At 43.9% G+C, this 24,307-nt stretch overlaps 1 protein-coding gene and 2 long non-coding RNA genes across 6 annotated transcripts in view; 2 read left to right on the forward strand and 1 right to left on the reverse strand.

Moving 5' to 3' along the window:
* The window catches only part of LOC137852522 (uncharacterized), a 28,938-nt gene extending 14,373 nt beyond the window's left edge, over positions 1-14,565 (forward strand). For 2 of the 3 annotated variants that reach the window (XR_011093907.1, XR_011093906.1), the window contains 4 exons: positions 1,324-5,165; positions 10,151-10,292; positions 11,241-11,376; positions 12,407-14,565. This is a non-coding gene — a long non-coding RNA (uncharacterized lncRNA). The remainder of the gene's footprint in view (positions 1-1,323; positions 5,166-10,150; positions 10,293-11,240; positions 11,377-12,406) is intronic. The other variant, XR_011093908.1, reaches the window with a different exon arrangement.
* LOC137852523 (uncharacterized) lies at positions 5,229-6,238 on the reverse strand. The gene is made up of 2 exons (XR_011093909.1): positions 5,721-6,238; positions 5,229-5,539 (listed from the first exon to the last, which is right to left on the reverse strand). It is a non-coding gene; the product is annotated as an uncharacterized lncRNA (long non-coding RNA).
* Positions 14,566-17,287: 2,722 nt separating the features above from the next.
* The window catches only part of PLCL2 (phospholipase C like 2), a 99,008-nt gene continuing 91,988 nt past the window's right edge, over positions 17,288-24,307 (forward strand). Inside the window, exons 1-2 of one of the 2 annotated variants that reach the window (XR_011093905.1) lie at positions 17,288-17,564; positions 18,159-18,700. Coding sequence is in view for 1 of the 2 variants with exons in the window: in XM_068674317.1 (XP_068530418.1) it covers positions 18,398-18,700 (303 nt within the window). In the remaining variant the exon portion in view is untranslated. The remainder of the gene's footprint in view (positions 17,565-18,158; positions 18,701-24,307) is intronic. The other variant, XM_068674317.1, reaches the window with a different exon arrangement.

The following is a 24,307-nucleotide window of genomic DNA, read 5'->3' on the forward strand; positions in this document are numbered from 1 at the left end:
TGTGGGCCCATCCTGATGAGGGCGATGGGCTCTGCTTTTTCAGGAGCAACGACGGAGTGCTGCCATCCTCTGATGGGAGCTATTTATCCTAAAAATTTGAACGGGGGGCAGGAGGAAGAACACAGCACTTAACTAGAAAGACAGAGGATTTCTTTTTGCCTGTGTCTCATCGTTCTCCTTTTCTCAGTGCGATGCTCTGCAGCACTCCTGCTGCTGCAGCCTTCCCAGAGCTGCTCGCTGTCTCCCTGCTGTTTCCCTCTGAGGCTGTGGCTTCTGCAGCAGCACCAGCAGCCCGCAGCTGGGAGGAAGCCTCAGGGGAAGCCAGCGAGGCCCCCAGGGCATTTGCCAGCAGTGATCATCTCTGAGGGCTGCACCAGCCTCCTGCTGGCAGCGTCCCCAGCCTGGTGCAGATGCTGCAGAGCCACAGGACAAGGAAATTCACCCAGGAGCTGGCAGCGCAATTGCTCTTTTGCCCAGCTAGGCAACCCTGCCCAGTGTGTCAAAGTAAGTCACTGCTGGGATCTTCTCGATTTCCCCAGTGCAGTCGAAACCTAGATTACAACCAGTAGTTGTAAAATTGCCCATCTGTAGGTGTGACCGCAGTGCTCAAACCAAGTCCTCCATTAACCTCCAGGCAAAGACATTAATCTACCAGGAAAGCTCTGAACGTTTGTAAGAAGGAGATAGGATGATAAGGGATGATGGAGTGGATGGTTGCGTTACAGGGTACAGAGCTGAAGCCAGGAGAAGCTGGTGTGAACCATAGGAAAGGGACTGGTACGTGTGATCGCAGCAATCACCGCCAGAGAGAGTTTGAGTCCAAGACAAAGTGGGTCAGTGTGAACTGTGCAGCACTGTAATTAACGTCAGGCCAAAAGGGCCAGAGTAATTTATGGGACTGAGAATATACGGGGTTGAGAAGAGTACAATTAATTAACGCTGAGCTGGTAGGCATGCAGGAACCTCTGATCCAGAGGGGGAAAGATCCGGATTTAGCCCTTTGGATTTTAGAGAAAAAATGAGCCTTTTGTGTGCCCAAACAGAAGTCTCTACAAGGATATGTAATTTATGAGGGTTATGGGATATTTGCCATTATTGCAAAATGTTGCCTGTTTTGAAATGCTAATGACATCTTGCATCACTGGACCAAATTTGGCTTCAGTTACAGTTATTACACTCAGAAATTCATCAGGGCTGCTACGATGAGCAAAATGTAAGCAAGCAACGTTTTAATTTTTGAAGTCACGTTAAATTGCAGTCATTGACAGCATGTTAAAAGCATCTACGCTGCAATCATTAAATCAGTGTTTTTTTTTTTCCAAGCTACGGAAGACTTGTGAAAAACCCTAATATCTGGCTGCGAAATTGCTTACACCCATTTCGCACCGAGGTAGAACTGAGGATGCCAGGGAAAGGACTGCAGAATTACACCGATAAAGGGGAGCCATTCTCTACAGAACCGCCTTGTGCAAAAGCAAATGCAAAGGGAACTCAGACCCCGTGCAACAACCTGCAGGGACATCAGCAGGGTAAGTGAATCCCTACCACGTGCGCGTAGATGGAAAAAGGAGAGGCGTGCAGTTGGAAAGAGGAGCACCCACGCCTTCTCCTGCCCACGCTAGCTCTGCCCACCGTGGCTAGGACCTGGTGCAGCACATCTCTCAAACCCTCCTGCAGAAAGAGGAAGCGCGGCGGTGCTGGATGGGGAAATGGCAGCGGTGCTCCGAGGCCTGCTCGCTGCTTCTCTCTCCAACGCTCTCGGGGAGGAGCTGGCTGGGACCTGTCTTCTAGGGCAGCATATGGTCTGCTAAACTTTTCTGCAACTGTAGGATGGCGCGCATCCAGGCAGCTTTCCTTCCCTGCCAGAATTTTAAAGAAATGTTAACAATGTTTACACTCTTCAGTTTTGACAGTCTCTAAAAATTGCCTGTTTAAACCTCCTCTCCTTCGCCGACAACACAAGCTCCAGCTACTCCTTCGGTGCCACAGCACTCACCCATCGTCACCGCAGGGCTCGGAGGAGAGAAATCCCACCAGCAGGGTCTCTCCCCCTCTGCCACACCGGTGCAGCCTCGGTCCGTGCTGCAGCTCCTTGAGCTCAGGGTGCTCAAGTAAGTGCCTGTGCCACCTACAACTGCGAAATGGGAACACATCCACGCGCAACAAATTCAGTGCCTGGCATCTATCTGGGGGAGTGGCAGCTTGCGCAACAGAGGGACTGGGGTTTGAGAGCCGAGGAGCTTTCGTATTGTTCAGCCCTTCGGCTTTTAAAAAGGGGGAGATTGCGTTCAGGAGATCCATCAACCGTATCTGTAAGCAGGAGCAGCACGCTTGCTTGACAAAGGGTTGAGCCTTGATAGTCAAATCTACAGATAAGAAACCTCCCCTCACGGATAGATTGGCTGCTTTCTTCTCATCCCCTTTTTACCTGAATAAACACATCTCTGCCATCAGAACGAAGGAGCCTGGTTTGGACGGTGTGGGGCAGACTAATGAGAGCCACGGAAAGTTCCTCCCTCTCTAGGCTTAGAAAAGGAAGATAATGAGACTTCTGGGAGATGCTGTTAGTGGAATCCGACAGCACACCAGGGGGTGTTTAAGCGAAATGTAAAGACCGATACTTTTTGCAAGGTTAAGGACAGAGACCACAGCCAGAATACTTTGCTTCCAAATGGACATCTGGCAAATATTGATCTACAGTTGTATTTAGTGTGGAATGGAAAGTACGGGTTGTGACATGAGCAGTCAATAGTTTTTTAGACCATTGATCCTTACAGTGGCTATTGATTGTTTTTTAGGCTATAGCACAATCTATTTTTTCATTTAGCTTAGCTTAAACTAATTGGATTGCAACTTGTGTGCCTGTATATGTGAAAAGGGGCTCGATATGCATTAGCAATAGATAAAAAAAATGCTCATTTTTAAGTGTTTGTTTATTTACTTATTTATTTTATCCCCCTGTCATTTAATAGGACCACTCAGTTATAACTTTGATAAGACAAAAAGTGAAAGCTTGCTTCAGGGGAGTCCAGATGTCACCATTTCCCTTCTGCTGCATGACCTGAACATCCCTCCCCCCCCCCCCCCCAACTCTATTTCTATGAGAAAATCCAACTGTTAGAATGAGCACACGAGGGATCGAGCTGATTTCTGTAGGCACTTACTCTTTTCACTCACTCCCATCCCATCTGATTTAATTGTTTGCTTTCTTCTGCAGAGAAAATCTGCTGTTGCCTGCTGCTTGGGGATTTTATATAAGGTTCAGTAAGTCCTCCTGACTGTACCGGATTTTACGAATTGTAAAATAAGCCGAAGATATTTTTTGTTCAGTTAGAAGAAGCTGTATGTGGGAAAGGACCGGCGTACAAGAAATGGTCGCTAACTACAAGCCAGGTCACGCCTTGAGGTGTTATTTCTTGTGATTGCTATTTATATTTCAGTGCAGACTGGAGTCTTTCTTTTGACCAAGGCACAGCATTTCCACTACAGGCAATAGCCAGCTCATGCTCCAGCCATTCTGCAAATAAGTTAATCCAGTGTTTGGATTTGGTTCCTCCTCCTAGAGCTAGAAACAGAACGGAGGTGTTTATTATACAGACCCAATACTCATCCACAATAACTGTTGGAGTAAATAAAGTGTCAAATGTATGCACTGAGCAATGCTATTTATGTTATCTAGACAAGCTGAGAATGCATCGTTATGCTGTACTGCTCTTTCCCAGATCCAAGAAAGTGAACCACAAATCTTTCTGCTGTTATCTAGCAAGTATTTGCGTAGCGCTTTTGCATCAATAGCATTGGGAATGGAACAATTTTTTTTCTGTTGTCATATATATCCTGACACACTGCGTGTCCTGAAGGTCAGGATTCAAAACATTCTGGGAAATTGTATCTAGGTTGCAAACATTAACTACTTTTTACAGCTAAAATAAAGAAAAAAAAAAAGTGTAAGAAAAATGTAACAACAAAAAAATAAAGTTCCTGTTATAATTTAAAATTAAAATTTCTTATACAATGATGCAATTTAACCACTCAAATAATGCAATTTGACCAATCAAACCAGACTACTGAGTATTCTGAGATTTCAAAGATCACCTTTGATTTTGTTTTAACACAAATATAACACACCTGTGAGGACTGTTCACTGACACTGTCTTTCGTTGGAGACTGAGCAGCTTACCCATATAGTAGTTAAGTATTAGGAGTTAAGAATTCATTACATTGCATGTTTTGGTGGGAATATGTGGAATAGTTGTTTATGATTAAAGACTTCTCTTGTTTTGTAAGTTAAAAACCTGCAAAGCCTTCAAATTCTTATCTTCGTGGTACATCGAGGTGAACTTGACCTACAACGTGAAATTTGAAACTGAACCACAACTACGCAAAAGGACCCGGAGTTGCTTGGGTCAAGGTCCAGAATCAGATTTTTCTTGAATGAAACCTGACTCCAGAAGAAGGGCTGCACACCCTGGGGGTTTGGACTGGGCGATGCTCTGTGGTTAGACTGGATCCCAGCCCACCTTTATGGCTGCTCCCAAAAGCAGTGATTCCTGGGCAAAGTGCTGAACTTTCCTGGCGGTTTTATTGACATCAGACCAGCAAACAAAAGAGGAATAAAAGACAGTTTCATCACAAAGGCAGCATTTTAGTTTCCAAAACAGTAAAATGCACTTTAACTTGATGTATGTAGCTGCTGCTTTAGTTTTGCCTTGATTTTCAGATAAAGGCTTATGCGAGTGTCTGTAACACCTAAAAGGCTGCTAATTGTTTGAAATAACAACTGAAGCAGCTTCCTTCTGCAGTGTGGTCTATTTTAGCATTGTAAGTTTGCTTTGGATGGGAGTTCCTCTATTAGGGAAGGGTTATTTTCATTCTCTGAATTTCTATGAGGAAAGAAATCAGCATTTTAAGCATTTAAATGTCTTCCGGGCAGTAGCTATTTATCACACGAGACAGTATTTCAGGACATCTTTATTTTCTCTCAGAAACTGCAAAAATACAGTGCAATGCCAGTTATTGCTGGATGCGCATGCAGAGCAATATTGTTCTGTTGCCTGGTAACTGGTGAGAGGGAGGCACTTTGGAAACATGAGAGAAAAAGAGAAAGAGAAAGCTCAACTGCACACACTTGAGCAGAAGACTTACGAAACTGCTGTTTGTTCCAGGTAGGTTTCAAGAGGAGCCTGGATCAAGGTTCTCCTAGCTTTTTTTGTTTGTTGGTTTGCTTGTTTTCATTCAGAAAACCCAGCAGGTTGTTTTCTGGTGCTAGAATTTCATGACTAAGCTCGTTTTTTTTTTTTTTTTCAAGCCATGTTTAAAATCTGCATCCTTTGGCTATAGGAACGCTCTTTCTTTGTGCTGTACGTCCCTGAATCCTGAAGGTGTGTTCCCCTCAGAGCAGTGTGCCGGCAGGGCTGTAGCAAAGCAAACAGCAGCGTTTTGAACTGATCCTCTCAGCAGCTCTCGGTGATGTTTGTCTCAAAGGTATTTTCAAAGCCCAAATGCTCCGGCAGTTCCTGGATTACCAAAATGCTATGCACTGCAGCGGAAACAATAGGAGCAGTTAACAAACAATAGGTTTGCCGAGCCAAACAAACAAACATGAAAGGAAAAGACAGATACTGTGGCTGGACTGCAGTGCGGCCATAGCTTCCTGTTACATGTGCAGCACAAAATCTGCTCCAAAAATTACGGCGGAGCAGATTAGGAGCCACTCTGACCTTTGACCGAGCTCGGCCCAGCAGCTCGTGAGGGTTTTACCCGGCCTGGTGAACGTGCTGTTGGCGGAGGCCTCCGTGACTTCCTGCTGCTGCCGTGTGGGACGCGGCGGCCTCCTCGCACGCTGCTCTCGCTGCACGGCGAGCAGGAAGCCCTGACCTCCTGCTGGGAGCTTTACGGCTCTGCTCGGAGAAGTTCAAAGGTTCCCAGAGCCCAGGCGAGGTCACCGTCCCATTTCGGGGTGTTAGTTTGAGTGGCGCTGAGTGCAGCTTCTGGTTTTTCTGTCGGCCAGTTGAAGGCAGAAGCTTTGCTGGTTTTACCTGTGGGGTAATTTTTTACTTCCTGCCAACAGTGGCGTGCTATAAGGAAGGAGTGACACATCTCTACATATTGATTAGCTCCCTGATTGTTGTGTACTGGACTAATTAAGGTCAGAGATTAACCCCTCTGTAATAACCTCCAGTGGCATTCAGCTGGTGGCAGGGAATTCAGGTGTGGCATGAGGAACCCATGAAGAGGACGGCACCCTTCAAGTCAGTGTGTTTGCTTTTCCAGAACAACTTGAATATCATAAAAAAAATATGTAAACAAGCACTGGAAAATCTTAATTAGGATCTCACTGATCAATATTTCCTGTTGTGTATATGAATGTATATACTAGGTAATGTAGAAGTATCAGGAAAGCCTTGGAGTTTTTTTTTTTTTTTTTTTTTTACTAAAATCATTCATAAACGTTATTTGATGAATGTCTGGAGGAAGCTGAATTTAGAGCACAAGCTGAAACGGTTCTGCCTCCATGAGCGTGTCCCTTGTTAGCCGATTAATTCCTCCCAGCAGAGTGGTTCACTGAGCTCTCGGGGCCTTGCACCCAGCAAGTCACAGGGTCTGGAAGGGCCAGACGTGGCTAGACTTTCCTATCAGGCCTCATAAAAGCTGTATCTTCTTTCCCTTCTGTGCTTGGTGCCTCAGAAAAAGAACTTGTAAGTGACCACAAAACCTCTTTCTTGTGAATTTCTGTTTATGATGTTACACAGGAAAAATAAATCAGTAATGAGGGCAGACAGCCCTTCAGCTTCTTTAGAGGAAGAATAAAAATTAACTCTGAACTGTCTCCCATTGAATAATTGACTTGCTGGATTGTAGGGCAAAGAATCAGCATTCAGCTGCCACACTGCTCATGATGAGCCAGCAACGTAGTGTGGAGGTATCTCGGTGTTCTTTTTTCAGTCAAAAATGCTTGCAAGTTTGGGCTCTGGCCATTTGCCTTGGTTTAAAAATGCTCCCCAGGAAGATGCAGGAGCTAGCGCCTGCAAGGATGTGTCCGTCCCTAGTACAAACTAGGGATTTAATGTTCATGTGTTGCATAGTGTTGAGGGAGACAGCTGTGCTCACTGGGGCAGGTTTGAGGTCACCCTCAGACTGAAGCATGTCCTAATCCTTTCTATTTGAACACCACTTGGCACTACAGAAATTCACAGTGGCAATTAGAAATACCCCATATGTATTGGAAATAATCTCATACCTTTTCCATGGGGTTGGACTGAAATTAGACACAGTAATTGTTAAGTATAAGTGTGCACATTTCTAATCATTTGGAGAGCAATTATTATTGCATAAAGCATTTGTGCAATAATTACAATAATTGTGTACGATCTCATGAAGGGTTCAGTCATTCAAAGTGCTGAACAGTCTGAGTCCATTGAACAAAATATTTCAGGACAGGTTTAGCTTTACACAAATAAGTAGCCCAATTGACCTCACTAAGGCCACTCATCTACTTAAATGTCAACATGTATCTAAGTGCTTTCCTGGATCGAGGCCAGAACATTTTGTGTTTTGGAAGATAAGGCCCTAAAGTGCAAAGAAGATCTGTTGCAAATGTCTGTAGTCCACAAGAGTCCTGGAAAGGTGAAACAAAATTAAAAAGGACAGTATCGAATTATAAGATATTCATTTATTTAAGGAGTGTAGTTGATCATTAATGATTGGCAGTGCTGCAGGGCATGCTATTACTAAAGACAGCAATACCAGAGAATGGAAAGGAAATGTCATTAGGTATTTGAAATATGGAATAGGCCTGAAAAGTGAGGGGGTTTGGCTGAGGTCATGATTACCTTGTTAGCATCTCCGAGTTATGGGGTTCTTGGGCACTCATTCTGCAGTGGGGGACTATTTTGTGCATTACCACACAAGGGGTAGCATCATACAAAAATGAGTATGGTTTTGAAACCAGTTTGCCTGAAGGATGCAGTACCCTTTTTCCTTCCTGATCCTTAGCACCTCTCCCCTCTGGAGGGTTCCGAGTCCATGCACTGTGGTCCCTGAAGGTTCTGTGTCGCTGCTTGCTCTTGGCCCCATACAAAAAGGAACAAATCTGAACACAAGCGAACCTCTGTATCTATTGACCAACATGAATATAATATGAGCCCAGGCATGTCAACATGAATCAAGCAGAGTTCCCTTCAAGGGTGGCTCATGTAGTTGGTGTACCCAACCTAACTTCATCCTCATGTACATAAATAGAGAGTCTTCATCTAGAATTTCTCAACTTCTGTCCTCTTGCAATAAAAATAAAATAAAATCTGCAATTCTTTTTCGTTGCCAGCACAATAAAGAATACCCTGAGAGCCCTAGGTAACAGCACAAAATGCAGATGTTCAGATAATTTCTGTAAGCCTTAATTAAGCTATAGCTCGCAAGATGCACAGGATCTGCCCAGTACTTCTTGTTCTCTGGGAATAACTGTCCTCCTCTTTGTGTTACACTGACTTTCTGCCAGCCTGACAACCAAGGAACCCATACCTCAACTTATCTAGCACAGCTCCTCTAGGCTGAGGTAAGGCACAAGGGGGGCTATAGCTAATTACAGTCTGCATGTGAACAGCAGAATAGCATGTAGAATAGCACGTTTTAATTGCCTTGGTGGGTTTCTAATGTTCAAACTGTTGTATTAAAGTGTAAAATCAAGATGGAATCTTTGTTTTGCCTGGCAGGCATTTCAGAGAAATTTCTGTTAGTGAACTGAAAGGTCAGTCCTTTGTCTACAAGGAGAAGAGAGAATTACTATGCAGTTTATATATTTTAGGTTACTTCTGATTAAATTTAAAAATTTACTAGACAACCTCACGAAAATTAGTTCACATATGATGAAACAACCTTAACGCCTTAGGGTAAAGATTTCTTTGCTGAATTCATTTTGGGTTCCCACTGGATTTGTAAGTCATCCACATATTAAAATTTCAAATTTACTCCAATAAAACAGAAATCCAAATAAAGTCTCCATTTATGGAACCTACTGTTTTTCTGGCCAATTTTTCTCTTTTTCTTGGGCAACTCGTGTTTGCATTTACAACCAGTATTTGGAAGGTGTTCCCTATGGCTGGTTACTGGGGAACAATACTGTGTATTGTTCTTCAGCTTTCCTTGGTCTTCTCACATACTTTGTCTTGCTGGAAACATGAATTTCATCTGCTTCATGTAAACTTCATCTATTTTTTCCAGAACACAGCTTTGAATTTTACTGAGAAAAACAAACAAACAAGCAAACAAACAAAAAAACACAACACAAAGGATAGTCACCACAGAATGTGGAAACAAAGAAAATAGTCATGAACATGTGTGTGTGTGCATAATCATCATCCAGAGACCATACTGATAAACATTGTGAAGCAAAGCATTATTAATAATTCAACAAGCTATACAGGAGGGGAAAAAAAAAAAAAGCCAAAGAAACTGTTTTTCACATTGAACAATATTTAAACTTTTTTATGTGGTACCTCCTCAGTCTGAAGTAACAAATGAAATCAGCAAAATTGAAGTTCTGGGATAATTGGTCAGAAAAAAAAAAAGAGCTGTACTTCATTGTAAGGAATTGGGATAAACACACCTGCATTTCCAAATACCCAGGGAGCTTTTGTGAGGCTTTAAAAGATATGAAGTTAAGCAAATCAGTCAGTGAATTTCATTGCCTGTCTTATGTTAAAATGCTGCACTTAATGAAGATTAATCAAGATAATTTTCCTTTTATTGACACCGCCACCGTTTGCAGCTGTACAGCATCATTTACGTGAAATGGCTGGTGTTATCACAGTGCGTTTTACTGGAGAGTTCAAATAAGCTTAGAGTGTACGAGGTACCATAAAATAATTAAAACAAATGGAAATACAAGGATGCAGACTGGCAGAAATCAGTGAGGCCCATTGCTGTACACTGGCAGGTCCTTTGGGCACACACACAGCACTTCAGTTCTTCGTTGCTCTTTGTCCTAAATTCCTTCAGGTTACGCACCCATGCACCAGAAAGTATATTTCCACAGAAGAAAGATGATCGAGTGTTTAGAAAGGGGGTTAGGAATTTTGGAGGTCCCGGATCCATTTCCATCTCTGGGACATTTCCTAAATTACCCGGAGAATGTCTCTGTGGTCTTTTTCAGGCAGATGGGAGATCACGCTGCTTGTGCTCCAGGCTGGATGGCTAGGGACCAGCTGGGGACTGCGAGGTGGCACGTACATGTAGATGGCGATGGCACTGAGCCCTCATCTTGACTGGAGCCTTCAGTCTTCTCTGTAGTGCAGGTACAATTAACATTAATTTAGAAACAACTCAATTAGTAATCTGATCTTACTCTTCGTAGATACAGAAACCTGTGTTCTGTTTCTTGGTTGGGAAGATCTCAGGAATTTAGGGGAAAAAGAAGAAAAGGGGTGGTGGTGGTGGAAATTTTTAAATGCAGCACAAACCAGACATCTTCTTTCCCCACAAAGTGACCTTAGTAAATGCAGAAATGACCAGTACCAAGCAGCCAAGAAGTGCACATTTAGACCCCTCAGCTTCAGGCAAAATGCATACAGAAACGTATCAGTAGTTTGAAAGAGAAAATCTCTTCTTCAGCCTGTGTCTGTGACTGCCTCATTGTATCTGGAGACATGTAGCTCTCGCACTAGTCTTCTTTGTATGGTCTGTCTAGTTTTCTTCTTCCCCTGTACAGTCAAAACCCTTGACAGCTAAGCAATTTCTTTGAATTTCATTGTAATAGTCTCAAGACATTCTTTACAATAATATATTTTCTTCCATCTGATAAACCCTTTTTATTTCCTTCTGACCACTTCTATCTTTTCTTCAGCTTTCCAATTTCAGTGGCTAACAGCTCTTAGTCCCTTTCTCCTACTGTGGCTTTCCATTTACCAGTTCATTGGTGTCTCTACTTTCACAGTTTCAACTTGCCCCTTACCTCTCAGTTTATTCTTTTTATTTTTCACTGTCCCTCAACCACATAGTGCTATAAAATATGATAACAGCAATCCTGAATCTTGTTATAAATAAATGTTAATAGCTTTTACCATTCTGTTACCATTCTGTCCTTTTTTTTTTTTTTTCTCTCTTTGCTATTTTCACTTTTTAAAAATACTTTTTTCTTTATCAATCCATTGTTATATGCTAATTTCTTAAGTTTTCTGGGGTTCTTCCTTCCATCCTTGGGCAGTGGCCAAGTCATTTATGTCCTTCTTTTCATTCCCTAACAGAGAGGAGGAGCTGACTGGGAGAATGAAGAATGGAAGGATTTTTTTTTTTTTTAAATATGAAAATGAGTAAGAGGACTGCCAGCTGGAACAGCTTTGCTTTCCCAACCTGCTGATACCTTTACTTGCAGGCAAAAAGGTGAGAGAACTAGAAATTCTCCAGGTACTGCTTAGTCACACATTGTCCCCCTTCAGGTTACGCCTCCTGGGGACTCTTCTTCCAGGAGTAGTTTGCCATAACAAACAACAGATGTGGGGAAATTCCCTTCTGTTTTTTTGGCAGAAGGAAAGTGGTAATTTCCCCTTAACTTCAGCTGCTGTTTACTCAGAAAACAAAGATGTCATTTAGGAACAGTGAGATTTTCTGCATATATGCTGATCTGAAAAATCCAGAGAATATAGTAAGTTACGTTAACGCCCAGGACTCTGATTTTCATTGATGCTTTATCCATCTACTATAAACGCTTCAGAGAAATTAAGGAGAGCTTTTTCTGCCTACCGTGCCTCTATCAGTTTGTGGTAAGAGCACAATGGATGATGCTTAGTTGAGGTCTTCCGACCAGATGTTTCAACCATAAAGCTATTTTCAGTAAAGACGTTTTGAATATGCATATGAAAGCATCTATAAATACTGTGACTTGTTAGCATTTTTATGGCTAAAAATAAAGAAAACTAATATGACTGTTGACTTCTCATATGAATATGAGAAGTTGAAAGATTAGGTAACATTAAATGGAGGAATTAACTTCTCTTGAGACTTGCGCTGGTTAGTGCAACCTACTCAAGGCTGCCATCTCTATCAGACAAGATCTGATGATAATTTTATGAATGTGAGCAATCCAAAAGAAATTAATGGGGTTAAGGAACTGCATTACATGTTTTAGTAGGGGAGACAAATCCCACTGTCCCTAGTGATGCAATCAGTCTGCCAGCCTCAAATGGCAAGAGAAACTATGTTCCACTACGTGTTCGTAACCTTTTTAAAAACTGTTTCAAAGGATTTGTGCTGTGTGGTTTCCTCAGATTATTGAAATAAAATCCATTTCTGTCTTGGTGCAGGATCACAGAATCACACAGAATCACAGAATTTCTAGGTTGGAAGAGACCTCAAGATCATCGAGTCCAGGATGTGTTGAATCAACTGCTGTTCTTCTTCCACCTCTTTGTAGGTATATACTGAGAGCACTATATGATTTCTTGTAATTCAGAAAAATGACTGGGCTGAATTGGATAATGAGGATTTTGACTGCCATTCATTGCAAGAATTTCATTCCTCTTTTATACATATTTTTCTCTTTCTGTGGTATTGTGTGTCATAAGCTTTCTAACCAGATCCATCAACATGAGCCTATAGTTAACTGCTTATTAGCAGAAGTATGTATGTGTTAGCTCTTGTCTTCAAAGAAAAGGTGTAACACACTGCCATTCCTTCTAAGGCTGCGTAGACCCAGAGTTTTTTTAATGGACAAATTTCAGAAAGAACTCAGCTGACAAAAATCAACTTATTTTACTTAACGTACTCTGCTGTAAGGGGAGAGATGCAGTTTTCCTCAAAGCAGTGGAAGTGTTTACTATGTTATTGTGAAGAGAATTGGCAGAGCATATCAACATGAAGGTACAAACTACAAGCTTTATCCTTTTTTTCTATGTGAGAATTTAATGAAATACGTTGATTAGTGTTAACACAGGTTAGTTTGCCAGAGCAAAGTTGAGGTTTTAAAAAGTTAGAAAGTTCACTGGGGTCAGTTTTATTTGCATGCTCCTGTAATAATAAAGTCAGATTCTTCACATTACAAGAATAGATGACTTATGAAATGCCTCTGTTCCAGAAGTCAAATGTCTCGGTATATATCCAGTAGTTACTAACAAACGCAAGGAGGGACAAAATGAAATCCAATGCTTTGCAGAATTCTGGCACTCTGCCCGCTCTGTAACTCTGTAACTTCTCCTTGGAGGACACACCACGCCAGGAGGAGACGGCAGACACAGTTTGTGTGCTGTTCTTAATGGTGCATCAGAAACACTTCAAGGACAGGTTTGTCGTTGCTGTCTCTTTTGCAAAACATGCGTGCCTCAGTTTAAATGTGCATGAAGCAGGCTTTACCCACTCTGTCTGTCTTTCTTTGTTGAGGAAGAATATATAATTTTTGATCCTTAGAAGCTTTACCCAATGTAACCTCTGATATTATTGTTACAAAATAAGTTTTTCCAAACTGTGGTATTAAAACCAACCAAGCAAACAAACAAACAAAAAGATTTGTTTTTCAGCCCTTTCAACAGTAGCAAACAGACAACATGCTATGAGAATATAATAAACTCTCATTTCCACTTGAGATAATTCAAGATCCCAAACACTAGTTACTCAAAGTGCCTAGGTCAAGGCTTTCAAAAGAGGCTTAATTTTTAGTTTGCAAACTGAGGCCTTAAGGGAGCCTGATTTCCAGAAAGACCTTTATGTCTGCTCTTTAGCTTTCCATTAAAGCGTCTCATTCAATATTTTAAAAGGCAAGGAACATTGTCATTCAGTTTTGAAAAAACTTAACCTTTTTTAAGCGTATAAACAAGGAGTCTAATTTTCAGAACAATGTGACTTAAGGCTCCGTTGCAACCAACTAACCCCACAGTTAAGATAGTGTTAATAACAGGCAAGAGAAGAGCTTCTGAATGATCCTGATTTGGAAAAACACCCCTTCTGGATTCAATAGTCTGTAGGGGAAAAGTTGCTTTACTGTTAAGCTCTTGTTAATCCTCAGCTGTCAAATTTAGTAGGCTGTTAGCCAAACTAATTGGCATGATAGGTAGGACAGAGAGTAAACATTCCTTAGGCTGCAATTAATAAGGCTGAAATGGTTGATCTGCTTGATAAAAAAAATCACCATACTTACTGCTAGTATAATGAACTTTCCAAAATTATAAACATAATTAATTTCAAGTACGCAATGTTAACAAATGTTTTCCAGTAAACAAATCTGGCAATTTAGCCTATGTTTGCCTACCTACATTTTTTTTTTGCTGTCTTCAGTACACATCCGTTCGTATTCCCCCCGCTTACACAGTCTGCTCTTCCTATGTGCATACGACACACCTGCACTTTACAGATGTTGTATACAATAATGCATTATTTATATCCAAACTTTGCTTTGGATTAATTATGAATTAGATTCCGACTTTAATGGGACTACTTAAACATGTATACTTAATTACAAGCAAGTATAATAAACAAGAATGTGCAAGACCGTGACCTGAACAATCAAGTCAGGCAATTTAAGAAATTATCACTGGAATTGTGGAGATACTTGCAATAAAGAAGAAACAAATTCCAAGCAGAGATGTCAGAAAAGCAATTTTCAAACGAGATAATTGCTAATTAAAGCTTCTCATGTTTGGAATAAAAAATATTTAGGATATTAGCGATAATCTGGTATTTGGTTTATTTAAATACTGGTCATTTAATTACTGGTTTAAACTTAGTCTGTTTCTTGGCAGGTTTCTACTGCAACACTATTTGAGTTAGAAAAGTTCAATGGGTAATATTAGCTTAGCTGTGGAACTCTGATATTTAATAGGATTTTATGGAAATAGCTAATATGTGCACATGACAGCAAGTTTCCACAGTTAAATATTGTCACAGAGGTGTCTTTTGATTCCATTATAATCCTCATTTCATTTAACAAGTAAACAAATAAGGCCTGCTGAGGCCACTATTGAATAATAATAGCAAAGAAGTTTCTTCATGATATTCAGAAAGTTTTAGCAAAGGAAGTGTATGGTCTGCATTTGTATAACATGACCTGCTTTGGAAACATGAGCTCACTAGGAGAAACGAGGTATCAATAGCAAAAACCACTTTTGGTGGCCGCTTCTGAGACTTTGGTTTATCAGAAACGCTTCATTTTGTATATAGGAATGGTTTTTAACTTAATGCATTCAAAATGAATCTGAATCTGAACCACTTTACTGATGTAAGGAAATTCTGTAAAACAGAATCAGGGGCAATAACAACAATCAGGGAATGAAAAGTCACAGAAGAAATCTTGGAAATGGAGAACTAATTATTTTCTACCTCCATCTTCCTGGCACAGCCCTTCTAGTTTAGTGTCTGATAGCCACATTTTTATCAGTAATTAAATTTCTACAAGATACTACAATAAGCATAACGCTGGTGCTATTATATCAATTTGCAGGCACGCACCCTTTGGATGAGGTTGAGAAGTTTTACTAGTTCCTTTGTATTAAATCATCACTTTTAGGGCCAAAAGTCTGGCAATGTCTGCAGGTCTTGATATCATTCATTACAGGACTGCCAAGGCTACAGTTAAATGATTTCTTTTTCACTGGTGTTATCTTGTTTCTGTACATGTCGGGCAGATAAGCAGAGTTGAAAAGGGAAGTTTTTTTTTTCTTTTTTCTCTGAGGCAGGACTGATCAAATATTGCTAAAGGCCCCAAAATTGGTGTTTTAGTATGTGCATCTTAAATAGCAAAATGATTGAAAACACATATCTTCCTTGCCAGCTTACTGGCAACGCTCCGTGACAAACGATTCTAATAACTTGTTGTACCTGGTGTGTGTAAATCTCATCCTCCAGAAGAAATGGTGATGAGTCTCACGACAAAGCGTCTCCTGTAGGAATGGTTCATGATGGGCACAGCTGCAGATACGGTACTAGAAGTTCCTTTAGTGCCCAGGACTGCCTTTTCCTACTTACATGGCAAGGCAAGATGTTCAGGCAGGAGCAGATGTTCAGATGAGGACAAATGGCAAAATCTCCAGTTCATGAAAAACACAAACTTTGGCTATTTTGAATCTCAAGTTTAATATCAGTGTCCATTGCAGTTTGCAGCCAAAACCCTGCACTTGTCTTGGTTTTCCTTTAACCTTTAGCAATGAAAATGGATTGATTAAAATTTGGGACCATCTGTATGAGTGATGTAGTCGTGTCAGGCTCTGAGCCTCCTTGACCCGCTGGAGATGATGCTGAATAAATAATGTTCTCCAAATAGGATCGTACTTTCCCCCATGCTGGATAAGACTTCGTGGCACCTTTTGGCTATGCTGACAAACGACACTGTCACGGACCAGAGATTACTGATTTATAAGTAATGATTATGGACCTTAAGCAGATTTATTCCTGGGGAGTGGGGAGGCACTTCCACGATACAAAAACAGTTCAAGAAAAGCGTGTGCGTTCCTGTATCCCCTCACCTCTTGGGTGAGTTGCTGGGTCCCTTCCTTGCTGCCAAGATTATTCCACAGCATCCCGCGGCAGCAGAAGGCATCGCCCTCACAGCCTGCCTGGTTTTGGAGGAGGGAGCTGCCCCTTGGTGCCCAAAGGCAGGCAGAGGAAGGAGCCTTCTGAAGGCTGTGGGCCATGAGGTTGCTCCTTGGTGAGGTCCTGGGGCTGCGGAACAGGAGGTAAAATGTGCTCTTTGGTGTTCCCAGCTCTCTGTGTTGCACACCAAAGGGAGGATGTGTGCCGTCGTGCTCTAAGTACCAGCGGTGGGCACCCGATGCCTGATGGCTCCAGATGGAGGCAGCCATCTCCAGAGGGCAAATGGGGGCACCCAAATGAAAACCTCAGGCTCTGTGTTCAGCCCGAGGCTGGCTCCTGCACAAAGCACTCCGGTCAAACACTGCTCAAACCTCTGGTGAGGTGGGGTGGGCCCTGGGTGCCCCTACAGCTCCTCACCTTGCCCATGCCCTGAGCAGCTCCCCGTCGCCTCCAGGGCCGGCATGCCGAGCGGAGGGGCCACGTGCCGAAAATTTCGGTTTCTCTACCCAACTCGAGAGCGATTTTTCAACCGGATCTCAGCCTAAAAGCCGCCACGACTCCTCAACCCTCTTGCCCGTGGGGGGTGTGCGGGGCGCTCAGGGCTCCCCTCGCACCTCTCCGCACCCCACACCCGCGGGGAAGCCCCCGGCCGCCCCCGGCCTCCCCCAGCCCCCGGGAACAGAGGGTGAGGAGCCCGGGGGGCGCCCCATAACCGGGCCCTGCCCTGGTCCCGGCGCCCCCAGCCGCCGCCGGGGGGTGCTGGCGGCGGGGCCGGCCCCGTGATCGGCGGCGGCGGGCGGGGAGGGGTGGGGGGAGCCGGGCCGGCTGCCTCTGCCCTGCCCCTGCCTTCCCGCAGAGTTTCCCGGCGGGGGCGGCCGGGGCCGGCTTCTCCCCGCTCTGCCGGTGCCGGGGGAGGCGGAGGGGAGGCAGCCGGGCTCTTGGCTCCGTATCCGGCTCCGGGCAGAGGCGGCGACCATAGCGGGGAGGAGGCGAGAGGGGGGGGAGAAAGCGGCCGCTGCGGCGGCGGGGGGCTGCCGGCTGTCACCTTAACCCAGGTGGGTAGCGGGGGGACGGGGGTGCCCCGGGGGGGCGGCCCTATAGGGGGGGGGGCGTCCCGGGGGGGCGGCTGGGGACACCCAAAAAAAGTTGCGGGGAGCCCCGCGGGCGGCCCCGGCGGAGGGGAGCGGGGTCGCGGCCGCGCCGTGCCGTGCCCGGGGCTGTCGGGTTGTTTTTTTTTCTTTTTTCTTTTTTTTTTTTTTTTTTCTCCTCCAACTTCTCTTTTCGCTCCCGCTTCTGCGATTGCGGCTTTGGGGCGAGCGCGAAAGCGGCGCCATCAGCGCCGCCGCTCGCTTCCCTGCTGCAGGCGGCGGAGGGGCGCGGGGCTGCCCCCGCATCACCTTCCCACCCCCCCCCCCCCCCCCCCCAAATTTCCCCCCTAACCCCTTGCCCGGCGGGGTGGCCCCGGCTCGGGGCCGTGCCTCCCCTCCCTCCCCGCCGCGTGTGTCCGTGTGTCCGCCCGCGTGTGTCCGTGTGTCCCCGCGTGTGCACGCCGCGCTGTGGCGCTCCCCCGCCCGCCAGCCGCCGCCTGCTGCGAGCTCAGCCCGTCACGTTTCGCCTCTCTTCCCTTCTTCTTCCCTTCCCTTCCCCAGGTGCTGCCCGCGGACCCCCCCCCCAACCCCGTCCCCCCTCCACGTCCCCACCCCGCGTCGCCCTCCCCAGATGCGCGGCGGCGGGGGCAGAGCCGTGCCGCCGACCCCCCGGCCCTAGGCGCTCGGCAGGCGGAAGAGGAGGAAGAGGAGGAGGAAGAAGAGGGGGAAGAAAGAGGAGGAAGCAAGAGGAGCAGCCGGGGGGCAGCGGCGAAGCCTCCGCCGTGCCCGCGGGGAGGCCGATGGCGGAGCGCGGCGGCGGCGGCGGCGGGGGGCTGCCCGCATCCCCCGGGCCGCTGCGGGGAAAGGTGGCCTGGAGGGCAGGGGACGGCGACGGAGGAGGAGGAGGAGGAGGAGGAGGAGGAAGAGCCCGCTTTGACAGCGCGGCCAGCAGGGTCTCCAACGGGGACTGCGCCCCGCTGGGGGCCGGCGAGGAGCTGGGATCGGCCCCCCCCGGCAGCCCGGACAGCAAGGAGAAGGGGGCTCCGGGGGGGCTGCAGCGAGAGGGCAAGCCCGGCATCCCCCGGAGGAGCAGCATCATTAAGGTGAGGGCACCCGCGCCTCCCCGTGACAGCCCGGGCTCTTTCTTTCTTCCTTTTTTTTTTTTTTTTTTTTTTTTTTTTTGCCTTTTTCTGTTTCGTTTCTCCCCCTTCTCCCTTTGTCAGGAGCGCTTGGTGGGGGGGGGCGGCGTGTTTTGGGGTGGCTCGGGACCGAAAGCTCGGTCGGAGACCGCAGGGGGCTGGTGGAAGGACAACATGGGCACCTCTCTGGCAGGGAAAGGCAGGGATTACACGGCCCCCTGATTATTTTTTTTGGGGATGCACCTGTGCAGAGCAGTTTGGTGGCTCCATTGGCTTGTGCGTGTGACAGACACACAGCAGGTGATGGGAGCTTCGGGATCTCATTGGGCTGGGAGGCAGCAGAGCAGGCAGCTTTCTTCTCCTTAGCGGTGACAGCTCGCTGAACAGGAGACCGTGCTGTACTTCACCTGTAGGAACAAGCTCGATTTATACTTTGCATATGCTGAACGGTGATGTTTCTGCTTGAAAAGTAGGGGGGACAGCAATGGTGGCACGTAGATTGGTGGAAGGAGGGCCAGGAGGGTTTTTCACACAGCTGCTTACACAAATCCTGTTGTTCTGGTCTGTTACTGAACCCCTGGTTCCTGAGAGGTGGCACTTTGTCGTGGCTGAGCTGTCTGAACTCCGGTGGAAAGGTGGAGAGATCATACAGAAATGACTCAGTTTGTGTAACGGCCGGACTAACCGTAAAATAAAGCACGGCTCGAAGGACTTGAGAATCGAGTTCAATCAAGATCAGCTCGATCAAAATCTAGCTAGATTTGCTGTCTCCTTAAACACGCCTGTGCTCCCAAAGCCAGCTTATGAAGTTGTGCTAGCGGGGTAACAGAAGGACGCGTGGGGGTTTGGGACGAGCAGCCTGTCTCAAGCCGTGTCGGTGCCTGCTGGACCTTGCTCCAAGCACCAAGGGGAGAGCAAGGGCAGCCGGCAGCGGAGCACACTTGACAGCCTGCACCCACCCTTCCTGTTCAAGCAGTGATGCTGGGTGTGTACATTTCTGTGTGTGTTAAAGAAATTACAACAATGGAAACGGGGTGACTGAACTCGGGGTTGGAATAACCTAGTGCTTACTGGATTTTCTAGGGAGTTTCTAGGGGTCTGTTCAATTCCAAACACTTGTTTTTTTTTTTGCCTTTTGTGGTAGCCCAGGAAAGGCAATACGTTGCTTGCAGTATGCAACGTGCCATCATGCTACTTTGTGGTTTATGATCTGGTTGTACAGCAGCCTTCTGCCTCGCTGGGGGCCAAACAAGGATACAGTGCACAGGGATGTGATACATGTACTAAAATCGAGAATCATGAGATAAGGAAATCTGTGCTGGATTACATTTTGAGAATACATAAGTCAAGGTTCTTAGTTTCTAGAGGAACGACAGTGCTCTGGAATGTAAAATTATTCAACTTTCTGGTATTATTACTGATGAAAACTGTTCTGCAAATGTGAACGGTAATCTGTTTGGCTGCCAAGAAGTGATTGATACAACTTGGTGTTGTTGTTTGAATAGTTAGGAGTGGAAAAATCTGACAGCACTGCTTTTAGAGCTATGTGGTCCATATTTATTTTAGATATGAGTGTTTCAGTGCTTCTGGGAAAAACGACTTGTCTTCAAATATGCTGAATACTCTCCTGTCTGCTTGCCTCAGCAGTTTGCAGGTAGTTTGAATCAGGTTGCGTAGGTACCTGGTTTTCAATATGAAACCTTTTGGAAAATCTGGCATGAGTGGTAAGCCTTGTTGTCTCCTCTTGTGGAGCAGAAGTGTGTAAGACAGAGCGGAAAAAGTAACTTGTAATCTATTTTTCAGAACTGTTCTTAGAGTTTTAGTAACTTATCTGAGTGATGAATATTGGGAGTAACCTTGGGAAGCCGGTCTGTGCCATGCAAATGCAGCTCTCATACTTTTGTGCAAAACACAGAATTCTGTCAGCTGATCTTTAAAATGCAAGGTTATGGGATATCTAATGCTTTAAATGTTTTGCCTGCCAATTACTGCGTAGGCTTTTGAGTCACAAGCAGAAAATTGGTGTTTGAATAGCAGTTCCAGTTGAGATTAAACTCTTCTGAAGTGCATGTTTGCGCACAAAAATCAGGCCACGGTAATATTTTGTTCTGTTTTTAGTCTGTGCTTTTGTTGGTTGTCCATTTAGAGGACTATTCTCAGAACAGTTGTTGCCTTTTTTTCCCCCTTTTTATTTGCATTTGCTACCTTTTTTTCTCTCTCTCTTTTTTTTTTTTTTTTCTTATATGCAGCCTCTGTTCTTTCTCTTTTTTACCCATTCCATATTTTTAACTTGTATTTATTTTGTTCATCTACATCATGGGACAAGAGGATTTTTGCTCTTTGAGGTTGAAGTGTCATCTAGGATGATGACAGGTGATAGGATCGCTATTACTGCGAAAACTAACTCTGATGTATAAGCTCTGCTTAGGTTGAAAATGTTAAAGATTGTGCCCTTAGCTTTTAACAGTTTTTATGGAATAGCCAATTTCATCTCTTTCCTTTGCTGAACCGGACCTGAGGATTAGGGAGTACATACCTGTGTTTATAGAGACTTCCATTTTCTATTCGTTATCCACCACATTTATGAGATTCTGGTTTTTGTAAAGATGATAGTGATGACACATGATATGTTCATGGGCTCTTCAGATAGCTAATTTATGAACTAATTTACATACCAAGTATTTGTACCAAATGTTTTTTTTTTTTTTTAGGTCAGTGTTTTGCTTTTCCAAAATACTTTCCTTGGGGCAACTAGCTATGGTTTCCTATAATGGTTTTTATAGAGTAGTTCCTATAATCTTCTGTAACATTAATTTACAGAGAATCCACCTTGCAGTTCCAGGTGAATGTAAGCATCGCGTGAACTTCTTTGAGCTCTGACAGTTGGCAGCAGGCTTGCTTTGTTTCTCGTGGGGCACTTTCGCATCTCTCTTAAAAAGACCTTGAGATGGTTAGACTTTGAGGAGCTTTAAGATGGCAAATGACTTGTGGTGCGTGTGTTTCCTTAGAGCTGCCTGCTCCCAGGGGCCTCCACACCCTGGATAATAAACGTGTATGGAACCTCACAGTTTGTCGGAACTGTAGACCTGGACAGAAAGAGATCCAGCGGTATAAATGAACGGCTCTATTAGGAGAGGTGTTACAGTATGAGAAGAGATACATTTAGGAGAAGACTGCAGTTATCTGGGAAGACAACAGAAAGAAATGAATGGAGGAAAGTGTCCTGGCATTCTGTGAGCAGGAGTGTTCCTACCAATATGTGTCTGGAAGCAAAGTCCAGTTTGTGTTTTTTTTTTTTTTTTTTTTTTTTTTCATACAGTAATACTGATCTCAGTGTCAATAAATATATTGGCTGATAACTTAAACAAATTTATTTTTTTTTCTGGGCGTATGTTTAAACCTTCATTCAGTAGAGTCATGTACTTGTTGGTCGTTGGCAATTCTTTAAGTTCCAAATTCTGTGAGAAGAGAGGAATCAAATTAGCAGGCAGATAGTGCAGCATATAATTTTCAACAGAGCTTTGCTTTTGAAATGGAACATTCTTATGTTGGTGTCTTTATACAGTTAGAGAGTCTTGCAGCATATGTGGCAGGATCTTCTTTTTTATTAAAATGTCAACATACATCATTATCTCATTCTCAGGTCTTGTATATCTCCAGTTGATACTGTATGCTTCTTTGTATCAGGTGCAAAAAATGTGAAATATGGAGAATGTTATGCAGTATTTTCTACTACTGTGATTGTTTTAAAAGCTTTAGTAAATCTCTTTCTTTGTATTCACAGTAGATTCTAAAGTAGTATTTTCAGTAGACCTAGGTTCTCTGCAATTCTGCATTACCTTAGCCAAAATGGCATGTTAGTGAGTCTTAGCAGAGATCCAGGAGTAGATATACACGTTCAGTTTCCACCTGAAATGATACAAAGGGGTTAGGTTGTTGGAATCAGTTCAAAGTATGCGAAATTACATGATTTTCAGCTGTCTTTCATACTGGGAAAGGAGCCTGTGTAGTGATGCTGTTGATACATATAAGCATTTATGCCCCAGTAACACTTCAATGAGCTGGACATTTTCAAGTGAACTTGGCTGAGCAGTAACAGGCTCGAAAGTGCTAAGGCTCCTCAAGTTCAAAGACAATAGTCATGTAGATAAAAGAGGGAGAAAACAAGTATGTGCTTTCTTGCCCCACACCCTTTCCCTTAGAAGCAAAACCCCACAGTATGAGCTTTATTCTTTCTAGTTCTAGAAGATCTGTGCGAAAGACATTATGAATGTCCCAGCAATGGAAAATAATTTGCTCAGCGCACATGTTCATTGACACCAAAAAGGATGCCACAAAAAACACATCATTAGCAAACACGTCTGCGATAGTTTAGGTACTCCTACATCTTACCCCGGGCTGCTTTTCAGCGAAACAATGGAAGCACAGACTTTCTGGGGGGCTGTTTCAGGATTTGTTCGTTTTTTTTTTTTCTTAGTTTCTTCCAGAGTAGAACTATGATCATATCTTTTTGGTTTATCAGATAGCATGAGAGATGTGAGTGGCTACCGGCAGCTTCACAAACCCTGGAGCTTTCTTTTAGGTGTCAGTTTCACTTTGGTTTGTGACACTTTTGCCTAGACTACATAGAAAGTTACAAGCACCTTTTGGTGTATGTATGGTATATATTCTGCTTCATCTTCTACTACTTACTCTGTAATGGTTTCCTATTTCTTAAAAAATGCAATTTGTATTTTAAAACAATACTGTCACGGTAACTCTTCCTAAATCATGTCATACCAAAGCTGTATATGTTATATATTTGGATAGAATATCATATATATATATATATACATTAGACACACACACACACATGTATCAGGCAGCTTACTCCTTGTAAACCAGGCTGGGCTGGGCTGTGTTACAGTGCAGCCACTGAATAGGTATGTTGGACATTGCATTTGGTATATATTTTTATTTGCCTTAGTACTTTATCTAGATTGCAGTAATCAGAATTTTGCTTCTATATGTATAATGCTATTGAAAGAAAAAAGAAACAAAAGGTGTTTATGGAAACATACCAGGTTATTCATTTTACCCATGTTCAGCATGTAGTTTACCTACTGTAGCCAGTGAAGAGAAAACATTTTTTTCCCAAAAGAAGACTTGGAGTGGGAGTCTAATTTGGATAAATCTAGCTTCTCTGACTTCTCTTCTGGAAGGGTTTCTCTCTCTATTTCTGTTGACTGCCTAAAAAGCTCGGCTACTGTGAATAATAGCAACTCCTTCACACCTTCCGCCCCCAAATCCTTAGAATATCCACGAAACATGTTCAGTCTGTAAAGTGAAAAATCAATTAATGGAATTTAAAAATTATGATGAATACCTGATGAGATGTTTTTTATACCTATTGCTGGACTTGATCAGAGATATGAGTATTAGTTAAGACTTTGTTAAAACTAGGAATTGGGTACGTGGTTTCCTACCCATGGCTCACAGATAATGGGTTGCTCACATGATTTGCTTATATTCATGGAAGATTAAAAAACTAAACCTGAGTTTAGTTTTGCGTAGCTTTCCAGCCTTTCCTGG

This window comes from Anas acuta, chromosome 2, assembly GCF_963932015.1.
Source record: "Anas acuta chromosome 2, bAnaAcu1.1, whole genome shotgun sequence".
In the NCBI taxonomy this organism is placed as follows: domain Eukaryota; kingdom Metazoa; phylum Chordata; class Aves; order Anseriformes; family Anatidae; genus Anas; species Anas acuta.